This window comes from Chamaea fasciata, unplaced genomic scaffold (assembly GCF_029207755.1).
Source record: "Chamaea fasciata isolate MVZ Bird 193981 ecotype frontalis unplaced genomic scaffold, bChaFas1.0.hap1 SCAF_4, whole genome shotgun sequence".
Classification (NCBI taxonomy): Eukaryota; Metazoa; Chordata; class Aves; order Passeriformes; family Sylviidae; genus Chamaea; species Chamaea fasciata.
In genome coordinates, this window is record NW_027094089.1 from 73,767,134 (window position 1) to 73,789,519 (window position 22,386).

At 41.0% G+C, this 22,386-nt stretch overlaps 1 protein-coding gene across 3 annotated transcripts in view; it reads left to right on the forward strand.

Moving 5' to 3' along the window:
• Positions 1–22,386, forward strand: part of KIAA1210 (KIAA1210 ortholog) — a 39,873-nt gene that overhangs the window by 11,076 nt on the left and 6,411 nt on the right. For 2 of the 3 annotated variants that reach the window (XM_066182031.1, XM_066182033.1), the window contains exons 2-9: positions 4,766–4,842; positions 9,675–9,843; positions 14,119–14,248; positions 16,678–16,836; positions 17,411–17,476; positions 18,915–19,127; positions 19,558–19,660; positions 20,426–22,021. In XM_066182031.1, coding sequence (XP_066038128.1) covers positions 4,766–4,842; positions 9,675–9,843; positions 14,119–14,248; positions 16,678–16,836; positions 17,411–17,476; positions 18,915–19,127; positions 19,558–19,660; positions 20,426–22,021 — 2,513 coding nt within the window. The remainder of the gene's footprint in view (positions 1–4,765; positions 4,843–9,674; positions 9,844–14,118; positions 14,249–16,677; positions 16,837–17,410; positions 17,477–18,914; positions 19,128–19,557; positions 19,661–20,425; positions 22,022–22,386) is intronic. The other variant, XM_066182032.1, reaches the window with a different exon arrangement.

The following is a 22,386-nucleotide window of genomic DNA, read 5'->3' on the forward strand; positions in this document are numbered from 1 at the left end:
TAGAAATCTTGCTGGCTATTGCTGTATGATTGACTGTGAAATCCTGTTCTGTGGAGTTGCAGAAGGTAAGCTTTACTTCACGTAGCTGTCATTGAATTAATGAGTTCACTGATAGCATGTCGGGTTCCCAGAGAGGAAGACCATCAACCACATTTTGTCAGAACAAGGTCCTCTAATGTGCTTTAATAAGAGAGAAGAAAATTTAACCTCTTAGTCACCTTTCGGTGCAGAATGTAATCTGAATATTAAACCATCCTGCATTGTGTGTTTTTTTGAGCCTTGGTTTTCAGGAGAAATAAAGGGCCTTTCTCTGAGGTCCTGCAATAGCTTGAAATGTGTTCTGGGGGAGGCTGCCTACAGGGTGGTGACCTGAAGGACCAGATGAGGTCCACAGGATCCATTTCTCTGTGCTGATGCATCTTGCTGTGAAAAGTGTGTGTCCTGAAATCTGGAGCATAAGCTTGATTTCAAATAATTTTAGTAGCATGGAGGAAATCGGTCTTTAAAAGCTCCAGGCAAAAATTTCACCTCTTCCTCTTGGCTGCTTGCCACTGTCTGTTTTCTATAGGCTATGAAGATGCTAACTGAATGCAGTGCCTCGCATTCTTGAGGCTTTATTTCCTCGAGCATTTATTTGATAAGAAAGAGGCTGTTCAGGGTTCAACATCTTCTTTGATCTCTCTATCATAAGGCCTTCTGGAATGCTTATGCAGAGCCATGGGACTGAAGCTGAAGAAACACTAAAGGTGGGGTAGGAGCTTGCTTGCTGTGCAGTCTCCAAGTCGTCTGCTCCACTGGAGAGACAGTAAGGAGGCTGTGCTCCTTTTCTGAGGCTGAGCAGAAAGCGTTTGTCTTGGACCTTTGTTGAATGCAGGAAACTTGAGTCCTGTACAATGCTGACATCCCAGGAGTCCTTAAACACACAAACCAAGCGGTGAAAGGGAATTGTCTTTTATTCATTTAGCATTCTCCCACCCCTCTACCCCCCCATGTACGTATTATGTCTTGTGTTCAGCTCGCCAAACAAATGGTCAGAACACCATCCTGGAGCTTTATTTTCTTTTATCACTGCCCTCCTATAGAGTTCTCCAAATATTTGTCCAGTTGGTTCAGTTTGTAAAGGGGAGACAAGGACATTTCTCCTCTTCCTGGAGATTTCTTTTTACTTTTCGGACTCATTAGTCCCCCGTAATGAGTTGAAGAGCTCCAAATGAATGCAACACAGTAGGGTTATCCATGGAAATTTTGTATGGGGTAACAGAGAGCCTAGATCTAAAACATCAAACCAGGTGAGTATCAAGGTGACCGCTAAGTTCCATTGTCTGTTTTGAAGGTAAAGCAAACCCTACAAGTCTGTAGGAGTTTAGTGGCTTTAAAGTACACCCTAGCAGTGCAAAGAGGGTCTGATAATGTCAGTATTATTTTGTGATTGCATCTCCATAGGAAGCCAGTCTTTGCAAGTAGTTAATTATTTCACAGTTGTGGTGATCCAGTCCATCACCCTGTGCAGGGAGAGGCAAACTCAGTGCTTTTGGTAAACTTTCAGTCTTTTCCATGGCCCTACACAGGAATTGATGCAGTGGACTTACTGGCCCTGGCCAACTCTGGCTTTTGAGGGGTGTGGGAGAGATTCAACATCTTGTGTGCCCTGTACCTCTGCAGCAGGAGATCTGTGCATATGCAGGGATTGCAAATACTGTTTGAGACAGGAATAAGAACATATTAGAAAGCTGTAGACTGGGGAAATGTGCCCACTGTTCCACTTTTAGTGAGAAGCAAACAGTAGCTGTGACTTGGCAGCTCTCCTGTCTCCGCTGGCCATGTCTGTCCCTGCTCCCACACTGAGGAGAAGTCTCCTGCATCCCTCCGAGAGCATCTTCTCCCACCTGTCCTGTAGCACCTCAAGAGTATCAGAAATGCTGCTCTAAAAGGCTTTTTATTTAACCTGATATTTTTATCACTGAAAATCAATATACAGATGGCATTTGTTTGAAATTTTGTCTTTAATGGTGTAATGCTCTGGGAGAGCTCACAGGGTGTTAGTACAGCTGATTGAACTGGATGTACATGGTATTGATACATCCTGACACTGTGTCTGTCTGCTGTTATTAAGGCCTGTAAGTAGTGAATATCTGGAGGTTCGATTGGTTAATGCCTGTGCTCTCACATGTGTTTGTATTGAAGGGTTTTTGTCCTCTTTTTCTCCATTACACTGATCCCCAGGCTAGGGTTGTTGCTCAGAGCATTTGTTAACTGTTCTCTGTAAAGCACAATTCACTGCCACCAGAATTCGAAGTCTAAATGCCATCTAATTGCTAACTTTCCTCCAGGTATGTTGTCAGGTTTTTAATGATGGAACCTCCACTCTGCTGGTGGAATATATGCATCATATATTATATGGGTTTTTTCCTGTGATTCAGCTACTTCAATTAACTCAAAGCTTGAGAAAATCTGTGATGTTCAGTTCACTGGAAAAAAAGTGATGAGATATTCAAAGGCACCAAACCATTAGGTCCTGAATGTGGCACCCTTGTAATTGACAGTTGAGCTCCATGTCCCCCAGAGAACTCGGCTATAAAACTGAGTTAATGCTGGAGCTGATTTGACTGTGAAGAAATTGCCTCAGAGCTTAACTGCTTTGCAGTTGCAGTTTTACTTGTATGAAAGATATACCAATTGGAAATATATGCTTGCAATTATAATAAACACTGTAGTCAAAATACCTTCAAAGGCTGGAAGGATTCTGAGTGAGCAGCTGGGATGCTTGAGTGAGTTACATAAATGTTGAACTAATGCAAACAAAGCTGGATCTGAAAGCATCAATTTTCTCTTGCTTTGGTTTAATTGAAGGTGGGTGAAGCAGAAGTTAGAGGTCTAGATGAGCCACATGCCAGGTCCACTCACATTCTGTGAAAATAAACTTAAGTCTGGAGACTTATCAGTTTGTCCTTGTAAATTTGTTGAATGCTGTCTTGATATCTTATTTCAAATGCTTTTCCCTTTACCTCAGAAAAATCTAACACAGTATGCATGGTGTATGAAGTTGAGAGAAAAAATTGGAATCAAATTTCTTTTTAATATAAAGAGTCTATAAGAATGTCTACTGATGACTGCTTTAAAGAAAGTATGCAGGAAATGCAAATATTTTCACAGATAATTGATGGGATAAGGGGAGAAAAGGATAAAATTCGAATGGTTATGAACATCCAGGAAATCTTATTTTTTATTGCTTGTCAATACTGTCTGACAATTGTTTCAAGAACAACCTCAGTGCATGTCAGTTAGAAAAGATGTAATCAGTCCTGGTTGTTGCAATGACTTTTTAATTGTTTTTTTAACAAGTTGAAGTGAGATTATTTGGAACTACATTGTGTCAATGCTCTCCTGTGCCCAGTGCTCACAGGGGATCTGTTTGGCTGCACTTTGCTTCTCTTTCATACCACCCTTATTCCTGCCCACAGTTCGGCAGCTTGACAGTTTACATGTCTGTGTGGCCAGTGCAGGGAATGCTTAACTTCATGGCCTCTTTTTTCACAGGAGCCCTGCGTGTTTTACCTCTGTGAGCTGCTCCTTTCTTTTCTCTGACAGACGCCTCTCCCTCTGATTTTGTGCACCTTATCTTTTAAGGCTGTCTGAGGATGTGGGCTCATAGAAGGGTCCCGTGCTTTTGGGTATGACAGATTTTGGAGTATGTGGGTGATACAGAAGAAATGGAAGACTTTAGTGCTTGGCCAGATCAGTACAGAATCACAGTCTTGTTTGCTTTTGAGATACTTGACTTGGCTGTATTGTCACACCACTTAAATGTGCCAAATCGTTAGATGTGATCTATGCAGAAAAGGGAGCACGATTTGGTTGTAAATATTTCTTACTCTTTGAGTCCTGACGGCATATGGGAACCTCTCATTATATAAAGTATCACTGAGGTATCTTGCAGAACAAAGGACAGTATTTATGAGCTGCCCTGCTAAACTGTCACATTTCCATTGTTGCTTGACATTTCTACTGTAACTCTTGTGGTCTGCTGCTTCATTCCTTTGTCTGTGACAGACACCCATTTGGAAAATACAAAGTGGAGCCAGTTAACACTGAATGATCTTAAAACTAGGCTGAACTTCTGTTTTCATCAGGGAGGAAGATGATGCCATCAGCTAATTTGGTTGATCAATAGCCCTGCTGGCGATAAGGTTTCAGAGCTTGTGGTTAAAAGCTGATTGCACTGGATCCAAAATTAATTTGATCTATTGGTTTCCACACATGTAGCATAGCCTGGAATGATGTTTCAGTGCTGATGCTTAACTGGTTTTAATAATGATGACAGACTAGACTGGTGCCTGCTGTGAGGACAGCAATGCATGAACCCTGGGCAGCTGAGCACTTACTTATGTTTTTTACAGTAGTGTGGAGCTGTCACTCTCTAGCAAAGGTTCATTATTCTAAGACTGGGAAGCATTACACTGTTTGCTGAGCAAGTGTAATGACATCCCTCCTGAAAGCAAGCTTTGATTCTGGTCTTCTAACAAGAGAAAGGTGCTGGCAATGATTAGACTGGATTGTTAGTTGTGACTGGTGAAATAAGTGTCTCTGAAAAGCAAAAAGTTCTGTGGCCAAAGTGCAAAAAAGTGTGCAAGGCATGTTTCTGATAACCATTCGGGCATATAGTTGTAGAAAGGATTCAGCTGTGTTCTTTCTTCATGCTGGGTGGGACCATATTCTGCTGGGGAGATGGACTAAAATTTAACTGATGCTTTCATCTCTGTTTCAGTGACTATATAATGGCTACAAGACCCACAGAGGTCACACAGTCACCTGAAACTGGAGACACAGTCGAAGAGTGCACAGGTAAGCAGTTGTTCTCTGAATGTATAGCTGATTTGGGAGATTTGTTTTCTTCAGTTAGTCAGTTCTGTAGTGACCTGTTTTGCAGTGTTGTTTTTTTGGGGCTTCTTTTGTAGTGCAAAGAAAATTCTGTATGTCGTTGTCAGCTGTCAGTGTTATGGAAAAGATATTTTAATGTGCAATACTGGACCAACATATCCTGTTGGAGGGCATTCTTTTTGATTCTGCCTTGGATTTTAAAAGCAGGATGTTAGAGCTTGAAGGGCTGATTGGTGTGCCTGCATTGATGTATCCTGCAGAGGTGCGAGCCTCTGTCTGTGGGAGCTGTATCAGTACCCCCAGCAGCCTCTTTCTTTCTCTGCTTCTGGCCACAGTCAGCTGTTTGTTACTTATTCTTTTATCTGGTGTCATGGTCTGATGCAAGCAGTGTGAAGGGATGGAATAATAGGCAAGAAAGGAAAATATCTTACTTAAGCCAAGGACTTGTCTACATTAAAGGATATCTCCTTTGCCAGTTTAAGTATGAGGAATAGCATCATGTGTGAAGCATCTCTGGAGAAGTGGCTGTCACACCATTTGATTTTTATCTCTTTTCTTTGGCTAATGTTTTGCAGTCATCTTAAATGTTTGTGTTTCAAAGGCCATCTTGCTTTATCCTTTAGAAATATATTTGCCACTATGAAAATATTCTTAGAAGAGGTAAGAAAATGGCAAAGAGACTGTTAGTTGAACTCTGCTTGGCAGATGGATAGAGGTGAAGAATGTGTAGTGATAGATGCTCAGTCCTCTCTGGTTTCTTAGATTTATAATGTAGTTTGTCACACAGTCTAGTGCTATCCCAGCAAACTGGTAAGTTCGTGTGAAGTCCATGCATGAAAATTTTGTACTCAGGTTCACTAGAAGATTCAGAAAAGAGATCAAATTCTGACCTGGGAGATAGGAAAAGCAGTAGATGGCTCATGATCTGAAGTGTCGGCTCTATATCCACCAGGAATATTTCTGACCCTAAATGAACAAAATTTTAAGTTATTAAAGGCTGCTGTGCTGTTGCCGAGGAGTTCAGGAGACACTTGGCTGGACATGGATAAAGCCATTTTAGAATCTTCTGTTTACTTCCAATGTAATGGAGGATTGCCTCACCTCTCCTTCTTCATAATTAGCTCATGATGTAAAGGTTCTAGGAGGCTAAAATCCCCACTCTTCACAGCCCAGTGAATCAGACTGATTTCTTGAGTATGCCTTATTGTTCATAGTACAAGGCTTCCAGTGCATGCTGTGCCTTCTTTGTGGCAGGAACCAGTTTGCTGTTCAAAAACTGTCAGCACCCATGTTAGTGGTACTAGATTCCATAATTTTATTGCCAGATATTGCCAATATCTGGTATTTTTTATGAAGCTAGAATCACGACATTTTCTGAGAATCTTGTCTATGGGTGGGGATTTTTTTTTTCAGGTGTTTTTAATGTTGAAACTATCTAGTCCTTGGATTTGAGAGAAAAAAGTTAGAAAACACGTCCTGACTGCACTCTAGGAAGATCCTCAGATGCATGGTTCAATTTAAATATGATCATTGACCTCCCAAATCAGATGTTCCCTATGCTTTTTGCAGTTTCAATTTTTGCACTGGAAGAAGCATCCTTTCCTTTTCTATCTTGTTATAGGGAAGAACTATTCAAAGAGCAGAAGTTCATTCTCTGTGTGCACAGGTGACACAATGAATTAGGCAGTACACAGGCAGTAAAAAAATACAGAATAGACAAACTTTACAGAGAAAGGAGATGCTTATTCCTCCTTCTTTTCTGTTACAGTTGGCTAAAACATTGCATAGGCAACTAATTTTTGGGCAGGCAAACTAATTTTGCCTTTGGCAACTAATTTTCCTTTTTAGGGCAGTAATCTAAAAATCTAGTATTTTATTTTTAATGCTATAAAACTGAAGACTGGCAACCATAAGATTTCAAAAATCACCAGTGGATGAAGGGGAAATAAGCATAGTTATTTGAGCTTGTATTTTTTTGTTATGCAATGATTTTTTTCCCCATTTTGAGTATTAAGGTCCTCTTGTCTTTTATTAGCTGAAGTATCATTGAGCATTCTACCAATTTAGTGTTATGTTGGGCTACTTCACAGTGCACTGAGATGTAGGCACCTTTAGCTTGAAGGTGGCATCCTTTTAGTGGAGTGCAAAGCCAGAGCACAATTGTTCACAGCAGGAAACAAACAAGAGCATTTTCTTTCGGAACCGTAGAACAGTCCCACAGTTTTCATCTGCATCCAGCACTAAAGTCTAGTAGTGATTTTATCTTTTTTTTGCATAATAATTTGGCAAGTGTCAGTCTCTGGAACTGCAGGGAAACTTACTGTCTTCTCATTCATTTGAGGCAACTGAATGTTTGCAGCTGGGCAAAGCATGGTTGAAGTGGAGTTGTTGCTGGAGGGGATGTACCCAGCACATCAGTAATAAATTAGAGTCTAGAGGAGGCACTGCAGTAACTGATGTGTCTGCATCAGATACTCTCTGTTGCACAATGGTACAAGTGTTGTCCCATGCCAGCTGGGGTTTGCTCGTTGGCAGTGTCTGGAAATCCTTTCTGCAGCCTCCATTCTAAAGTTAGTGCCACTTCTGATCCAGATGAGTATTTGGAGTAGTACCTTGGCAATATTTGCATTTGTGGCAAGACTTATGTCTGTTTCTCTTAAACATCCTTAGGATCACTTCTTGTTTTGTGGTGGGTTTTTTAGTGTGTGTGTTTGGTTGGTTTTTTTTAACACTCTCCTGATTCTCTGGAAATACCCACATCTAATTAAGCTCGTCAGTAATGCTTGCGGTAGAATCCAGCTTGTTTTCTGTCTGTACAACTGACAGTTCACCAGTGTACATGACCAATGTACACTGTTTCTCATTTAGATAGCTTTTGAGTTGCAGAACTCCTTGCCTGTCTCAAAGTTTGCTATTTTGTTCTATGAGTCATTGACTGTGTTAGCAGACATTGCAGAACTGGTATTTTTGGGGAACTGCTTTCATTAAACTGGTTAAACTTTTGTTTTGCCTATCTAAGATAAACCAGATCAGCTTTGACAAAGTTTCCCGGAAGAATACCGTACACATTGTCTAATTGCTGATATGAAAGACAGGAATGGTCAGGATGTCTTCTAAAGACTCTGAAGCACACTTACCATACTTTTTTTTTTTTACTTGAGAGGCTTTGTGTGCTTGCTGTGTGACCTGTCTTCTCTTGCCAGTTCTTGCTATGGGTGCAGCATGAAATTCATTGAGCCCTGTGGGAGCCTTAACAAATCCCAAACCCTTGGGATTAGCTCTGTCGTCTGGGCCACAGCAATACAACTTGTCTGTGTTCTGTGACTGTCTCATTCACTTACTGCCTGATATGCAGCAGTGGAAGATAAAAAGTCCACTGATAAACCCTCCCTAAGAGCAGCCACATTCCCATTGTTATTGAGACGAGTGGGACTCCAGTGAGAGTTCAGAGAGTTCCAGTCTTAGAAACAGCCCAGGTCAGCAGCGTGCAGGTCTGTGGTGGCTCTGCACAGGGGTAGCCGTGTCACCAGGCCATGCCAGGCACTGTGGCAGTATCCTTGTGTGTCCTGACACGTGGTGCTGGCGTGGGGCTGGGGAGCAGGGAGGGGACAGGGGGAGTGGATCTCAGTATCATTGTTTATTTCTCAAAGTGGCCACTGTCTGATGCAGCTGTGTGGTGGCACAGTTTCAGCCCCGATAAGGCCTACTGGCGGAGATCCCCACACGTACAGGGCACACGTTGAGACAGGGCATTGCCAACTAAATCATTGCTGGGAGAAGACAATAATTGTGTTGAAATAATGCCTCACTTATGAAAGGACTCTCCAGCTGTGGGCATGTATTATGCCAACTGCTGTAAAGTATTAATTGAACAATGAAGTTGGCTCAGATATGCAATGGTGTTATTGCTCTGAGTATGTATTCAAGTCAATCACAGGGGTCTTAGTACAATAGTTTGGCCCAAACCACTCAAAGTGACCCCTCAGTGCAAGGGTCAGGGACAAAACGCAGTACTTGTGTGCTGAAAGAAAATATACATAAGAATATTGAAGTATTTTAGATTATTTTAAAAAAAAGAGATCAGTGATGTTTCATGGTGGGTTTTTTTGTTGTTGTTGTTCTTTTTGTATTTTCATTCGGACTGTGGAAAATCTGAAAATGAATTAACAGTTTTCCAGTTGTGTTCTTAGGGCTGCTATGTTTGGGGCATTCATGTCCTGCAAGACAATGTCTTAAATTAAAGTTTGCTTCTTTGTCCCTGGAGGAGTTGCTGATTTTATTTTGGGACAGTTGTTAAATGTGGAAACAGATATTTTGGGTTCAGAGTTTATAAATTCTTTTTCCTGATTTAATCTTTTTGCCAATGTTGAGTGTCCTTCAGGTGTTGTCTCCTTAGAGCACTGAGTGAAGAGTAAGCAGAACTAAACCAAACTAAGTAAAGAACATTAATAACTAAAGACATTGACAGCATTTTAAATTGAAAATATACCAAGTATGATCACTGTTCAGTTGTAGATAGATACATTCTCTATAAAAGGTGTATTTTTGCATAGACTGGAACCTAGGTAAGCACCACTATTGTCTGCTTAATGCCAGTGTTGCTTTATAGGAACCAAGTAAGAATTGAAACTTCACCTTTCACTGGACTCCGGCACTGAATTATTTACAGAGGAGCTAACTGAAACTGAATGGGCAGCTCTAGCTTTGAGGTTTCCTCCAGAATTTAAGAGATAACATTAACCAAGCTAAGCAATACCACCAACTTCCAAAAGTTTTCTCTTTTTTTCATATTGCAGGAAAGAAAAAATCCAAATTTCAGACTTTCAAGAACTTCTTTGCCAAGAAGAAAAGGAAAGAACCTCCACCTCCCAGGGGAGAGAGTAATTTAAAACCTTGCCAGTCCAGCAGCGATGTCAGCATCGCTGTGCTCGACACTACTGCACTTCATTCACCGAGGGAGGCTGGGTAAGCTGGCGGGGAAGGAAAATAAATAAAATGGACCTCTCACAGCAGCAGGGTGAAAGCATGAGTTGGCCCCTTAGGAGCAACCTCTGTCCAAATTTGTGCAAAACAAGCCCTAATGCTGATGAAGGAATTCCAGGAATTTCCTCTTTCTTTGCTAGTGCTTGAAGAGTCAGCCTGGAAAGGAGGGGGAGGGCAGCCGGGGGGAGGGGTGATCCAACCTCTTAGTGTAAGACTGCAGATAGCCCAGATTGCTTTGATTGTTCTTAGTGTTTGAAATCTGTCTAGGAAGGCCTGACCAGCAGCAACTTTACAGGAAGAGGATGATGACTGAATACTGCTAGTATAGAGAAGTGTGGAGCTGTGTGTTTGTTTTTCAGCATCAGTGATTCTCTCTATCCCGGCTGCAGTAAAGAGAAAAGTATTTCTGGTGGATTATCAGTGTGTGATTGCTTCTTTAACTTTCTTACCTAGCCCTTTAGGCAACAACTGAAGGCGCCTGGTTTTGTGTCAGCCACCCCTGGAGGGCTGTGTATGTAAGTGAGGTTTGCAAGTCCATGAGAGCATTTCTCAGCTCTCTGAATGGTGTTGATCCAAAACAATGTTGTTTTCTTGGTCAGTGCAATACAAACTGTCAGCTTGCATTGCAAACGCTGCTTCACTGACAATCTTTAGAACATCAAACTACACAACACCTCCGTTGCAAATCTATAATTGACTCTGGCCTGGAACAACCCTCTGGCCATGGTCATGTCTCTTTCCAGGGGCGTCATGGAGTGATATCAGGTAACCTGTGATTTCCAGCTCCCCACCCTCCTCATCCTCCCCTGTTAGCCACTCAGCCAGGCTTCCTTCTGGGTTGCTCTAGGCCTTAGGTTGCAGAGCCAACGCACTCAAAGTGTGACCAAACACTGGCTGTGTCCAATGGTATGCAGTGTTTTGCTGGAGGAGTCACTGGATGGAGGTGGCACTAGCAGAGGGCATGAAGAGATGACTAGAGTGGGACTTGCTGAAATCAGCACTGTTGCCAGATGCTTTCTGTCATCAAACAAGGCATTTGGTGGAGGTGGACGCTGCATTTCTTTGGTGGAAAACTTGTAGGTATTACTTTCTCATGGGTGCTTGCTCCTCCTTGCCCCACCTTTCCCCACTTGCTCTGTGTGTCATGGAAACGATCTGGGAATGAAACAATTCATTTTGTTTGTTAGCATAACAGCAACAGATTAAGTGACCACACAACCAGTCTCCTGGGGCAAGGGAAATTAGAGTCAGCCCAGTCCAAAATGCTTAGGAACATCTGAACTTGCCCAATCAGCCCATAGGAGGGATCTGGCTTAAAATCAGCTGTCTGCTCCAGAGGCACCGTGGGTGAGAACTCTTTTTCTTGCCTTAACCAAGTATTTCAAGTCCAACTGCTGTTTACCTCAGTTCTATCCTCCAGTGATTATGAACTGTTACGCAAGATCAGAGATCAGGAAGTGAATAAAATCCTTCTTTTTTATTTCCCCCCCCTTAGAGATAGGATAAGAGGGACTATCCAAAAAGCTTAGGGATATGTTTGTGCTACTTGAAACCCCTGTCATGTACAGACTCTTACTTTGTAAGTACCTAAAGAGACTGAACTACATAATCCTTTATACAACCTGATCCTGAAAGCCACTGGAAATACAGCTTCTGAAGGGTTTATAGCAGGACCCTGAACTCTGCAATTTCTGACATGCAGAATATAAAACCCAGTTCTAGAACAATGCTGCTGTTAGCTTGTTCTTTAGGCAGAAGCACTGGCTTCTTTTTTTCTTTTTTTTCCTTAAACCATGTGTGGTAGGCTGACACTGCTGGACACCCGATGCCCACTGGTGCTACTCTGTCACTCCCATCCTCAGCTGGACATGGGAGAGAAAAGTTAATTAAAAGCTGTATGGGTCAGGATAAGGGCAGGGAGAGATCACTCACCAATTACCATCACTGTTTGTCCCCCAGCTTCAAATACTAATAAAAGGAGTGGGGTTGCAACAACAAGAAATGGAAGATGGAACAAGCCATAATGGGTTTGGGAACCTTGTGGCTGCCTGTAGAGTCCCATCATTTCCTCTGCCTTGGTGGGAAGCTTGAATGTTGATACACATGAATGAAGTGAGCATTGTATAGGGAAATCAGTATGAACATACAGTGGCTGAAACATCTGGGCTTTAGTTAGTGCATCTTTAGCACCAGCGTAAATATAAATATAGATATAAATATAAATACAAATATACTGCCTGGAATTATAGAGGAATGTAGACTTGCACATAAGAGACTGATCTGTACTAAAGCTGCAGTTAATTCTGATTTAATCCTATGCTTTTTTGGTGACTGCTAGAAGAAAATACAGTCATTCTCTTGCAAACACGTATGATACATATGCAGAGAGAGAAAGAAAGACAGACAGAGATCTTGTACTGGCAGTCTCAAGAACAAGGAGACCTCAACCCTTATGGGTAAAGAATTCCCCTGTTAGAAAGGCAAATATATCCTAATGCAAATGCATTCTTTGCAATAAGTAAAATATGCCAATTAATAGTGAATATACATTACAGTAAATAAAAGCTGCATGACTGTTTTTCTTAATGCAGTAAAATTATGTCTTGCTCACCTGGAGTACCTCTCATGCTGAAAAGGACTATGAAATCAAACACAAAAGGATGGGATGTCTTCATTTATCATGAAATAAGGCATATAGAGCTCAGAACTTATAGAACTGCTGTCCTGTAGACTAACACAGACATTAACCATGATGTATAATGGGAGGAAACTCAAACTCTGACCTGTGCTGTGAGAGAAACAGCTCTGATTGCCTTTGACACAGCGTAAACTTAGAGCAAATTTATTTTGCCCTACTGTGAGGCTGTGTATAACTGTAGACTGACTACACCTTTGGGGAACAGAAGGGTTAGTCCAGCAGCTAGAGGAGGTGTCTCTGGAGATGTAAAGAAGGGAGATGCAGGAGGAGAAAGATAAAAAGAGTAATTTGTTTGGGTTTTTTTACATAGTGTATTTACTTAATGAATGTTCACAGTCTTTCACGGGTTTTGTCTAAATAAAGAGGTAATCTATGGTTAGGCAAATAGAAGAGACCTCTTATGTTTGATTTCCTTGCAGAAGAGCTTTGACATACTGAGTTTTTCTTTTCAGAGTTGTGTTAGTAATCATCCTCTGTTCCTCAGAGTCAAACTTCAGAGGCAAAGCATTGCCTGTGCAACATCTGAGCCAAGGAAGCCTTGTAATTTGTATTTGTTAATGGTCTCATGGCCAAAAGTGAGAGAATATTCTATGATGTTTTCCAGTTCAAGACTTGGATGAAATCCTGGTAGAGGGTATCCCTGTTGTCTTTTGTATTCATTACAAAGTAATTAACAAATAGTACCTGCCTATGCTGGTGGAACTTGGCTAATAAATGATTTTGAGCCTTCCTTGTTGTGCCACTCAAGTGCAGAATTTTCTCTCCATAACTTAATAGCCCAAGCCCAATCAATCTCAGTTAATTGCAGCTCAGTTAACAGCTGTCGTGGGAACTCATCATTGCTTCACTGGGCTGAACACCCAATGAGCACAGAAACAGAGCAGGAATGTCTTACCTAGGCACTTTAACCTGGCCATCAATAGGTCTGTAACTGTAGTCATGGACACTTGTCCCATCTACATTCTTTTAATGTGCTTGGGCTCCGATCATATTTAGGATATGAGTGAATGTAACTGGTTTTATTGCTGGACATGAGAGGATTGGAATCAATTTTATTAATATATCAAAGTTAAATTTTCTACCCACATTTGCAAGAAGGGAAAAAACAATCCACCATCTTTGGCAGGTATGACACACACCAGACAGCAAAAGTTGTATCCTGAATGTCTCATGCTAGGCACACTGCCACTGAAGGAGGACAGGGGACTCCTGTTGTCCCTTTCCGCACTGTTGGCCTTTCTTAGGGTGGTTTGCATCCATCTAACTCCTGACATTGGACCTAATCACGCTGGACTCCCTCTCTAGTCCACAGACTGACCTGTGTGTTCAATGCAGCTGCTGAGTGCATTGCAAAGGGACATCTGCATTTGATCAAATGTGTTTCTCCTCCCTTCTGAATATAAAAGAAGCAAACAGCGACTGTCTCAAACATGCACGAATCTGAAATTAAGCATAATGCATCCCACTCTGGCCTCTTTGTCATCCTTTTGCCCTGGTGGAGTGGTGTGGGGAATGTACCTAGTGCACTGACCACTTGTCCTTCTTTCCTTCCTTTCCAGGCCCAAGGGTAGCATGGGAAACAAAGCCTTGTCCCATGACAGCGTCTTCATTTTAGAGTCTGCACCAGGAAATGTGACAGGTGATGTCTTGTCTCAGGAAAACATACCTGGAAGAGTGAAAACTTTGCAGGTAAGAACATATCCCCTCATCAATTGTTCTGCTTTTTGTCAGCTGTCTCCCAGGAAAGGCTGTTGCTTGATTCCTTTGCTGTTTGCCTTAGGATTTTGCTGACTGAAATATCCAAAACTAAATTTGCTGCTTTTGGATCTATTCTGCTTCTTGGAAGCTGAATTTTTGAGCAGTCCTGGTGCTTTCAGCCTTGCCCAGATCTCATAGTGTGTGATGTCAATCCAGTTCATGAACTCCTGGAAACTTCCCTTATTAAGTGTGTCCTCTTCCAATGGGTTTTATATTCTTTACTTCATAGCTACTGCTTTTGGGCTAAGGCCATGTTTTTATACTGTAGTGTGTCCCTTACACTGTTATTCTTTAAATATTATCTCTGTTACTCTTTTTGGCAGTTCTGGCTCAGACGTTTCCACTATATATGGTAGTACCAGTGGCTGTGTAAGTGTGTGGGATGATGGATATGTCAGGATGCTCTGACTGCTTTATTTTATATAATTATTCATTTGATCTCTGCCAGCAAAAGATACCGTATTCTGCTGGGTCATTTCCTCCTTCCAAGGCAATACTGAACCCTCCTTGACAGCTCCCTTATGAACGGTTAATTATATTACTTGCATTTCACTAACTGGCCAGCTTGGAGCACTCCGATAAAAGTTTAAGGTTTTTCCAGAGACCGAATACAAATGGTTGATAAAGGAGCCAAAGGTCATTGAAATTCTTCCTTTGCTCAGTGTGAGCTTCATGTTGCAAAAGACAATTGAGTCACGTGTTAAGTAATAGAAGATGCACAGAGAGGCTTGTTCCTCTCTAAGACTGCAAAATAGGCAAAGCTATTTTTTGTATAACAAAAGGAGTAGCAGAAGAAATCATGTTTATATATTACAGAACATTGTTGGGGGGGAAAGCTCTTTTCATGCTGTTTGCAGTCCACTGTGCCCCCTCCTCATCCATCATTCTGCATAGTAATGTAATACTGCCTGCACTATTTTTGTAGCTTTAACAGACAGGCTTTTTCTGTAAGCTTCACTCTTGTCAGAATAAAAGCCAAGCATTAATAAAAACAGTTACTTTCTTAGCAATGTAAATTAACTTCTACCAGTAGAAGGCAGAATGCAAATTCAGTTTTGCCCACACCACTTTGCTGTCTGCATGTAATAAATTTAATAAATCTAAGATGGGAAGTTGTGGAGAGACCAAAGCAAAACTGACTTTCTTTCTTTTCCTTCCCATTAAGTGCACACTTAAGTTGTATGCCTTGTGTTGCCTATATATCACAGTATTACTATATATTGCTCATGAATTGCAAAAGAAAGCTGTTTGAATGGAGGGACTGGCTAGACATTGTGCTACCCTGTGTGGCAGTCAGATCTATAGGAATTATATTGCAAATGAATCTTGTTGAATAAAAATTTCAGCTTTTTAGGTGTATTTTACAGAGGTATAAATGAATTCATAGATCACAAAAAACCCACAAAACTAGACTTAAAATTACCCAATATGGTTTAATAAGTGAAGAAACAGAAAAAAATAGGTCTGCATGTTTATCTTGGGAAATATTCTGTTGAGATGTTTTCAGTTGAAGGACAAAGTTTGTGCTCAGACCTTGTTTCTTTTCCAGCTTTACCACAGCTGACAGACTTAAGCCAAGAATTTTAGTAATGGTGTTTCCTGAGGTCTAAACATTTTTAGTTTGAGGGAACATCTGGCTGCTTGTGAGTTTGCAGACTTTGTTGTATTTTTCTAGGGTCAGGGCCTGCCAGAGCATTCTTTTGTGCAATCCTGGAAAAGAATCCCCATGCTCCTTTACAAAGTTGTTCCTGACTGCTGTTCCCATTCTTGTTGTAGATACAACCAAGCTGTGATGATGGGGAAAATTAACAAGCAATTCATTAGGGTGGACCAGAAATGAAATTAATTTGGTATTGTATAAAAATTGTGACTCAGCTACTTGTGTGGGAGAGGGTTGTAGCAAGCTCTCAAATTTGGAAGGACTTCGTGAGGGAAAGGTGACTACATAAACCTGGGATTGGGAATGCTGACTGGCATTGCTTTGTGTGACTAAATACTTAAATTTATATGACTAAAGAATTAAATCTGTAATTTTAAAAGTTTTTAATTTAAATTGAATTAAACTGTAGTAAATTTTCTGGAATGGTGATATTCCTGTCTTCTTTTGGTAAATTCCTGAATAAAACTGATTTTGATTTTAATTTTATACCAATACCTGTTTTAATGATGGGTCCTTGATGAATGTAGGTGGATAAAATTTATCAGAGACTCTTTTCTATATATGGTCTGTTACTTCAAGTTTGTCTGTTAACTAAAAGATTCTGCATATCTAATTGGAGCATCTGGGTTACCATGTCCAGAACATCACATTTCCTTTAAGTTGTACCATTGAAAGTTTATGTTCTTTATTTCAACTGCAGCTTCAGCTGCAGCAGAACGTCAGACTTGGATCACCTCCTCTTGTTATTACTGGGAAAAAACTGGAAGATGCAGGTGCTGTTTCTGAAGATGATGGTTTACCTAGAAGCCCTCCTGAAATTTCAACCCTTCATGAAGTTCTGACAGATTCACCAAACAAGGTATAATTGTCATGTCAGCTTAGTGACAATCCATACAGAAAAGATAAAATCTGCCTAGAGAAGGGGAAGACCTTTCTGTTTGCTTGTGATAAAACACGACAGTACAGATCAGTCAGAACCAGAAGAAATTACCTGGATGGATTATGGACTTTTCACTCTGAGGTGTATCTAGAAATTGACTCTACAAATACCCTTTCTGGGTACAATTTTCCATGCTTTTATGTACACCCAGACCCTGACCTCTATCATTAGCAAATGGATGATTTTGGACTTCAGTGAACTTGTGAGAATTTGTAAATCTGATGATGTAAAAACAATAACCCATAATAACTTTTTAAAATACACTGCCTCCTGTAGTCAACCTTCCTGGCGTATCTCAATGCAGGAGAAATCTCCCCTACTTTATATTTGATGCCAATGAAGAAATTAAACCTCCTGTGTAAGACAAGGACCTAGTGAACCTTCCTTTATTTTTCCTCTTGTGTTTTCTCATAATTAGCACTGGATATCCAGCTCAAGGTAATTCAGTGTGATACTTCCCTTGACTTACCCTCTTCCTCATTTTATCCCACAGTCCTCCAACCTTGTTCAGCGTCATAGCTCTTTGAGTTTAGGCGGGACAGACAGTGAAGATGAACAGGTAAATAGCTCCTTTTCCTGCTAATGAACTTCCCTGAGATGGCACATTTGGACTCTCTATGGAGCCAGTACAGTGATTTTATTTTTTAAGATTTATTCTGGGTACTGTGTAACCTAGGAAACAATTCTTTAAGGGTCCAGAGTGAGGCAAATGATACTTAAAATGTACCTCTCAGGGTTTTGAATAAGAAATAAAGAGGCAGAAATGTACTGGCAAGTAGGTTGTATGAACAGCACAGAGGCAGCTCTGTGACACAATATGAATCTATAAAGTTATGCACAAAATTGGACCAGGCAAAGCACTTCAATTCTGCTTCCATGTCCCAGGGCCCCCACACCAAATAATCACACCTTCCCATCAGTAGTACCTTGTGAACAATGCCCTTTATCTCTCTCATCATGGGAAATGATTGCAGGACCAACCTTTCCTGATGCCAGGTATTTCACAGGAAAGGGTGTGTTTTTATTTGCAATTTTCTTTGGATGATAAACGACCATGAGAAGCAGCAGGTTCTGCTCTCAGAACTACACAGTCCTTGACTGGATTGGAAAAATTTACAGAGGTCATATTTTCTGATGTACCCTAACAGTTTTTGTAGATGAGATGTGGAGATATTTTCATGATCTTTAAAACTGCACCAGCATACATGTTTGAATTGCTGTGTTATATCCTAAGCTAAATGGAGAATGCCAAGCACAGTGCAATGGCTGTGTGTCACCCAGCTTTACGGATTAAGCTTGTTTGGCATGTCATTTTGCAAGTGTTCCAGAAAGTTTGGTCTGCATTTCAAAAGAGTAGCAAAACCACTCAAACTTCATGTTTAGGGGCTTTTCTACAAACATTTCTGTAAAGCCTTATTTTGATTGCACAGTCTAAGGTTACTGCTGTTCAGTTCCCCAGAGCAGCATTGCTGTGAGGATGAGATCCACATTGTCTGGGAGGTTGTTCTGGTATACTGAGAAGTGTTTGATTTTCCTGAAAGTGGATGTTGAAAGAGAGAAGTGGCTATGGCAACTTTCTTTGACATAATGAGGAGCAAGCATCCGTGCTATTTCTTTGGCTTTTTAATAATGTATTTCTGCACTGGGTCAGGTTACTGGGATGAAAAGGCAGCCGTACAAACGGCAGCAGTGTCTCCTGCTGGTGTGTGCACATAGTGCAAATGGGTTTGCAGATGAGAGCTGGGGTGGGGACAAGCTGAGGCTCTCACTGCAGCACGGACAGGTATTTCTTCTTCTTTGGTACATGCAGTTGAACACACAGAATCGAGTAATCTCTCTGCAGTGGTGACTTTAGGCATGCATTTTAAAATGAGGATTTATGTCCAAAACTACAGCTGTTTCAAGCTTCTGCAGTGGGATGAGCTAACAAAGGAAATGTTCCAGAGATGTGGGGAAGTAAAGCAAAATATATACAGCATTGTATTTCTGTTTTACAGATACCTTCTGGAGCTTCCTCCAGGCCCATCAGTCCTTTATCCTCTACCACTCAGGGTACCCCCATCTCGAGAGGCAGCAGCTTCCTTCCGGTTGATTTTACCATCCCTGCCAGTCCCCTTGGCTGCCTGGACACCTCAGCAGCCAGGCACAGGATTGCCATCAACCCTCGGAAACAGAAAGGCTTTACCAACAAGCATCAGCTACCCCTCCCGGTAGGTGTTTTCTGGAAAAGAATCACTGAGCAGAAAGAAATGAGTGAATTTTTAATTATTATTTTAAATATTTAATTTTTTTTTCTTTCCTATCCCTGTTCCTTTACTTCTTCCATTGGAAGAAGGGAAAACACCTCTTTTGCACCGACCAACCAAACAAAAAAGACTCTGAAAACGTGAATATCACGGAAACTGAAGAAAAGTGTAATTTTTGTTTTACATTACTTAGCCAAAAATTGTGGGTTATGCTTCATTTGTAAAAACACTTCTGGTGTTTGAAAAGCCAAGTGTCAGTTTTAAAGAGACCTAAGTCTATTTTTACAAATCTGTTTCTTTTCTGGACTAGTACATTACCCACAGTGTTGGTAAATTACAGATTGGAGGGTTTTTTGTGTGTGATTCTTCAGTTAAAGCATCTTCACTTCTTTAGGTGGAACAGCTGGAAAATGAAGCATGTCTTCCTGCAGCTCCAGAAAGAAAGGGAAATTCAACAGAATTACTTGAGAGTGATAAACATAAAAGCAATTGGGAAGGTAATGAAGACATAGGTATTGCTACTTTGTGTGCTTGAACTCTTCTGTGTAATACTGATAGGACCTGTTTGAATTTTAAGTCCTTTCGAACTAGGTATCATTTAGTTCTATAACATAAAAACAATCCTAGCTGCTAAATTGTTGTGATGGAAAAAGTCAAGTACACTCAACAAAGTGATGCTTAAGTAGTGAACTTTGAGGGCAGCATTAAAAAAAACATGAGGTGAAAGCACCATGTTCGGAAGCACCTGCTCCACACAGCTGGCTGGACCTCAGTGGATGTGAAACTGAGTTCCTTGACGCTCAGAAAAACCTTAACTTTGGCATTATTTGTTGTGTGTCAGGTGACTTTGATTGGCTTCTCTTAACTGGATCTTCCTTTGCCACTCACCCAGAGAGAATTTTCCCAGTCATTGTTGATGGCTTTTCTAGGCACACACATACAGAAATGTCTAGGGAAATTTGGCTAGTTGTCTTACAACTAAGGGTATGCACAGAAAAAAACTGAACAGTAACTAAAGTGGTACACCTGAAATAGATAGCAACTTTCAGTCATTCCCTGGATTAGGAATGTTCAAACTATACTTTATTAGTCTCTCACTTGGACAACCCTTTACTAAATAGTCTCTGAACAGGCTTTTTTATCAGTCATCTGTACCCAGACATGGGACATTCATGTTAAAGGACTGCACTGTCTGAAATGCATACAGATGGTGTCTGAACTGTAACCTTTAAGTGCACACTCTTTTCCTCTGTTTAATATAGGATTATCAGCCCAGGTGGGACACTGTGCAAAGGGAGGTGGTTTTAAGGAGACACCAGGTGTAAAAAATCCCACTGATGCTGCCCCTGATTCTCGTGATTCCACACCTGTGGTAGAAGACCCCTGTGCTTTGCTGCAAGAGGATAGGTGCCTTCCTGGTGTGGACCATCACTATAAAGGAGCCACACTCCTTCTGAAGCCTGAGTCTTCTCCACTAAACCTGGAAGAACACCACAGAGCAAAAGTGTTTTACTCTGCAGATGCGACTGCTAATGAATCAAAATTACATTCACAAAGTACTGGTGCTGAAGTACCTGCACTTCCAGAATTGCAACATGTTGAAGGAGAAGCTGTTGTGTCTCCAGACACACCAGCAGCTGACTTGTTTAGCAGTGGTGTAGAAACAGTGAGCATGGACATATTGCCAGATGTTGCACAAAGATCCTCAGTAAACTCTGTGGATCTAAACATTAAAGTCCAGGAAAAAGGCGATCCACTGTTTACTGGCAAAGAACTCTGCTTAGCTACTACTGGGGATCATTCCGACCGTGCTGTCTCAGATACTGCATTGAGCACTCCACAAGTTGCAGTAGCTGACTCAGAGTTTTGTCCTGACATCAAGACAGTGCCTGTTTTGAGGTCTGAAAAGAGTTCAATGGCAAAAAACGACAAAGAAACTTGTGAAACTATGGAATTTCAGTTATCCAAGGACAGTGTGGAAAAAAAGACAGGCACTGCTGCTTCTGTCTCTGAAGCAGTTTGTGTGGCACCTTGCAGTAAATTGGAAGTATGTTTTAATGCAGAAATTGTTCCTGTTTCGAAGAGCAACCAAAGCAGTAAACAGGCCAATGCATCATACATTTCTGAAAAACTTTCCATTGGGTGTCTTGCCTCTTCAAGTTTGGCTGGCTTGAAGAGTAATATATCTTCTGATGCTGACAGTAAAGAGTACCAGATAAGCAATACAACTCCTCAGAGGAAAACAGCAGAAGGCAATCAATCATCAGATGAAAATGTAAAAAGTCCAGTGAAGACTGCTTCTGCTAAACCAGTCAGATTTACCATTGCACCAGCGTGGCAAAGATCTCTCTCAGGGGGTTCAAACGCAAAGGAAGATTCCTATTCCAGAAGTTCTCCAACATCCCCTATAAGACCAGAGTTCTTTGAAGGAATGACAAAAGAACACACACATTTTGATGCAGTTATGCAGGAATCAGCAAAAAACAACTCAGATAGATTTGATCGAGATTGTAAGGACAGAGATCTGCATTTGAAATCTTTTATGAAGTGGGCTGACCATGAAACACAAAACTTTGACAACCCTTTTGGGGTTAGACTAAGAAGAACATCATCTTTACTAAAATACCAGAATGAAAGTCATGTAGAGCCTCCAAAGCTGACCCCCTCAGCTGTTCCAATTGCTTCTTCTGCTTCAGTCAAGGAGGATCAGAAATTGATGGGCACTGGAAAGCCACCTCCAAGCCTTCCTGTTAACACAAAATCAGTTGTTAAAAAAACAGATCTCCTAGAAGACAAAAATCCTGCCAAGGCAGGACCAGAAGAAGTGGCAAAGAAGCAAAATAGTTATAAACCTTCAGGTATTTATGCTGTATTTGTATCCAAACTTTGTGGAAAACGATGGTCATGTAAAAAACCTTGGCAGAGTGGCAACAACAACAAAAAAATCCTCTTGGCTGAGAACCAAATTCATCCTTGAGTTCATCACCACTATAATTTGATTGGCTTGATGATTTAGTCGGTCAAGAGAATTCTTGGCTTATCTTAATGAAGGGTGTGTTCCAGTGAGAATAACAACAGAATAATAGCTTGAATGTCTCTGAAACATTTCTGGTATGAGGTATTTGTGCATATAATTGGAGTTTTAACAGAACTTTTTAAAACTTGCTGCAGTTTTGTAGTTAAAAATTCAGACTGCAGCTGCTCAAACGTTGACTAGGAGTTG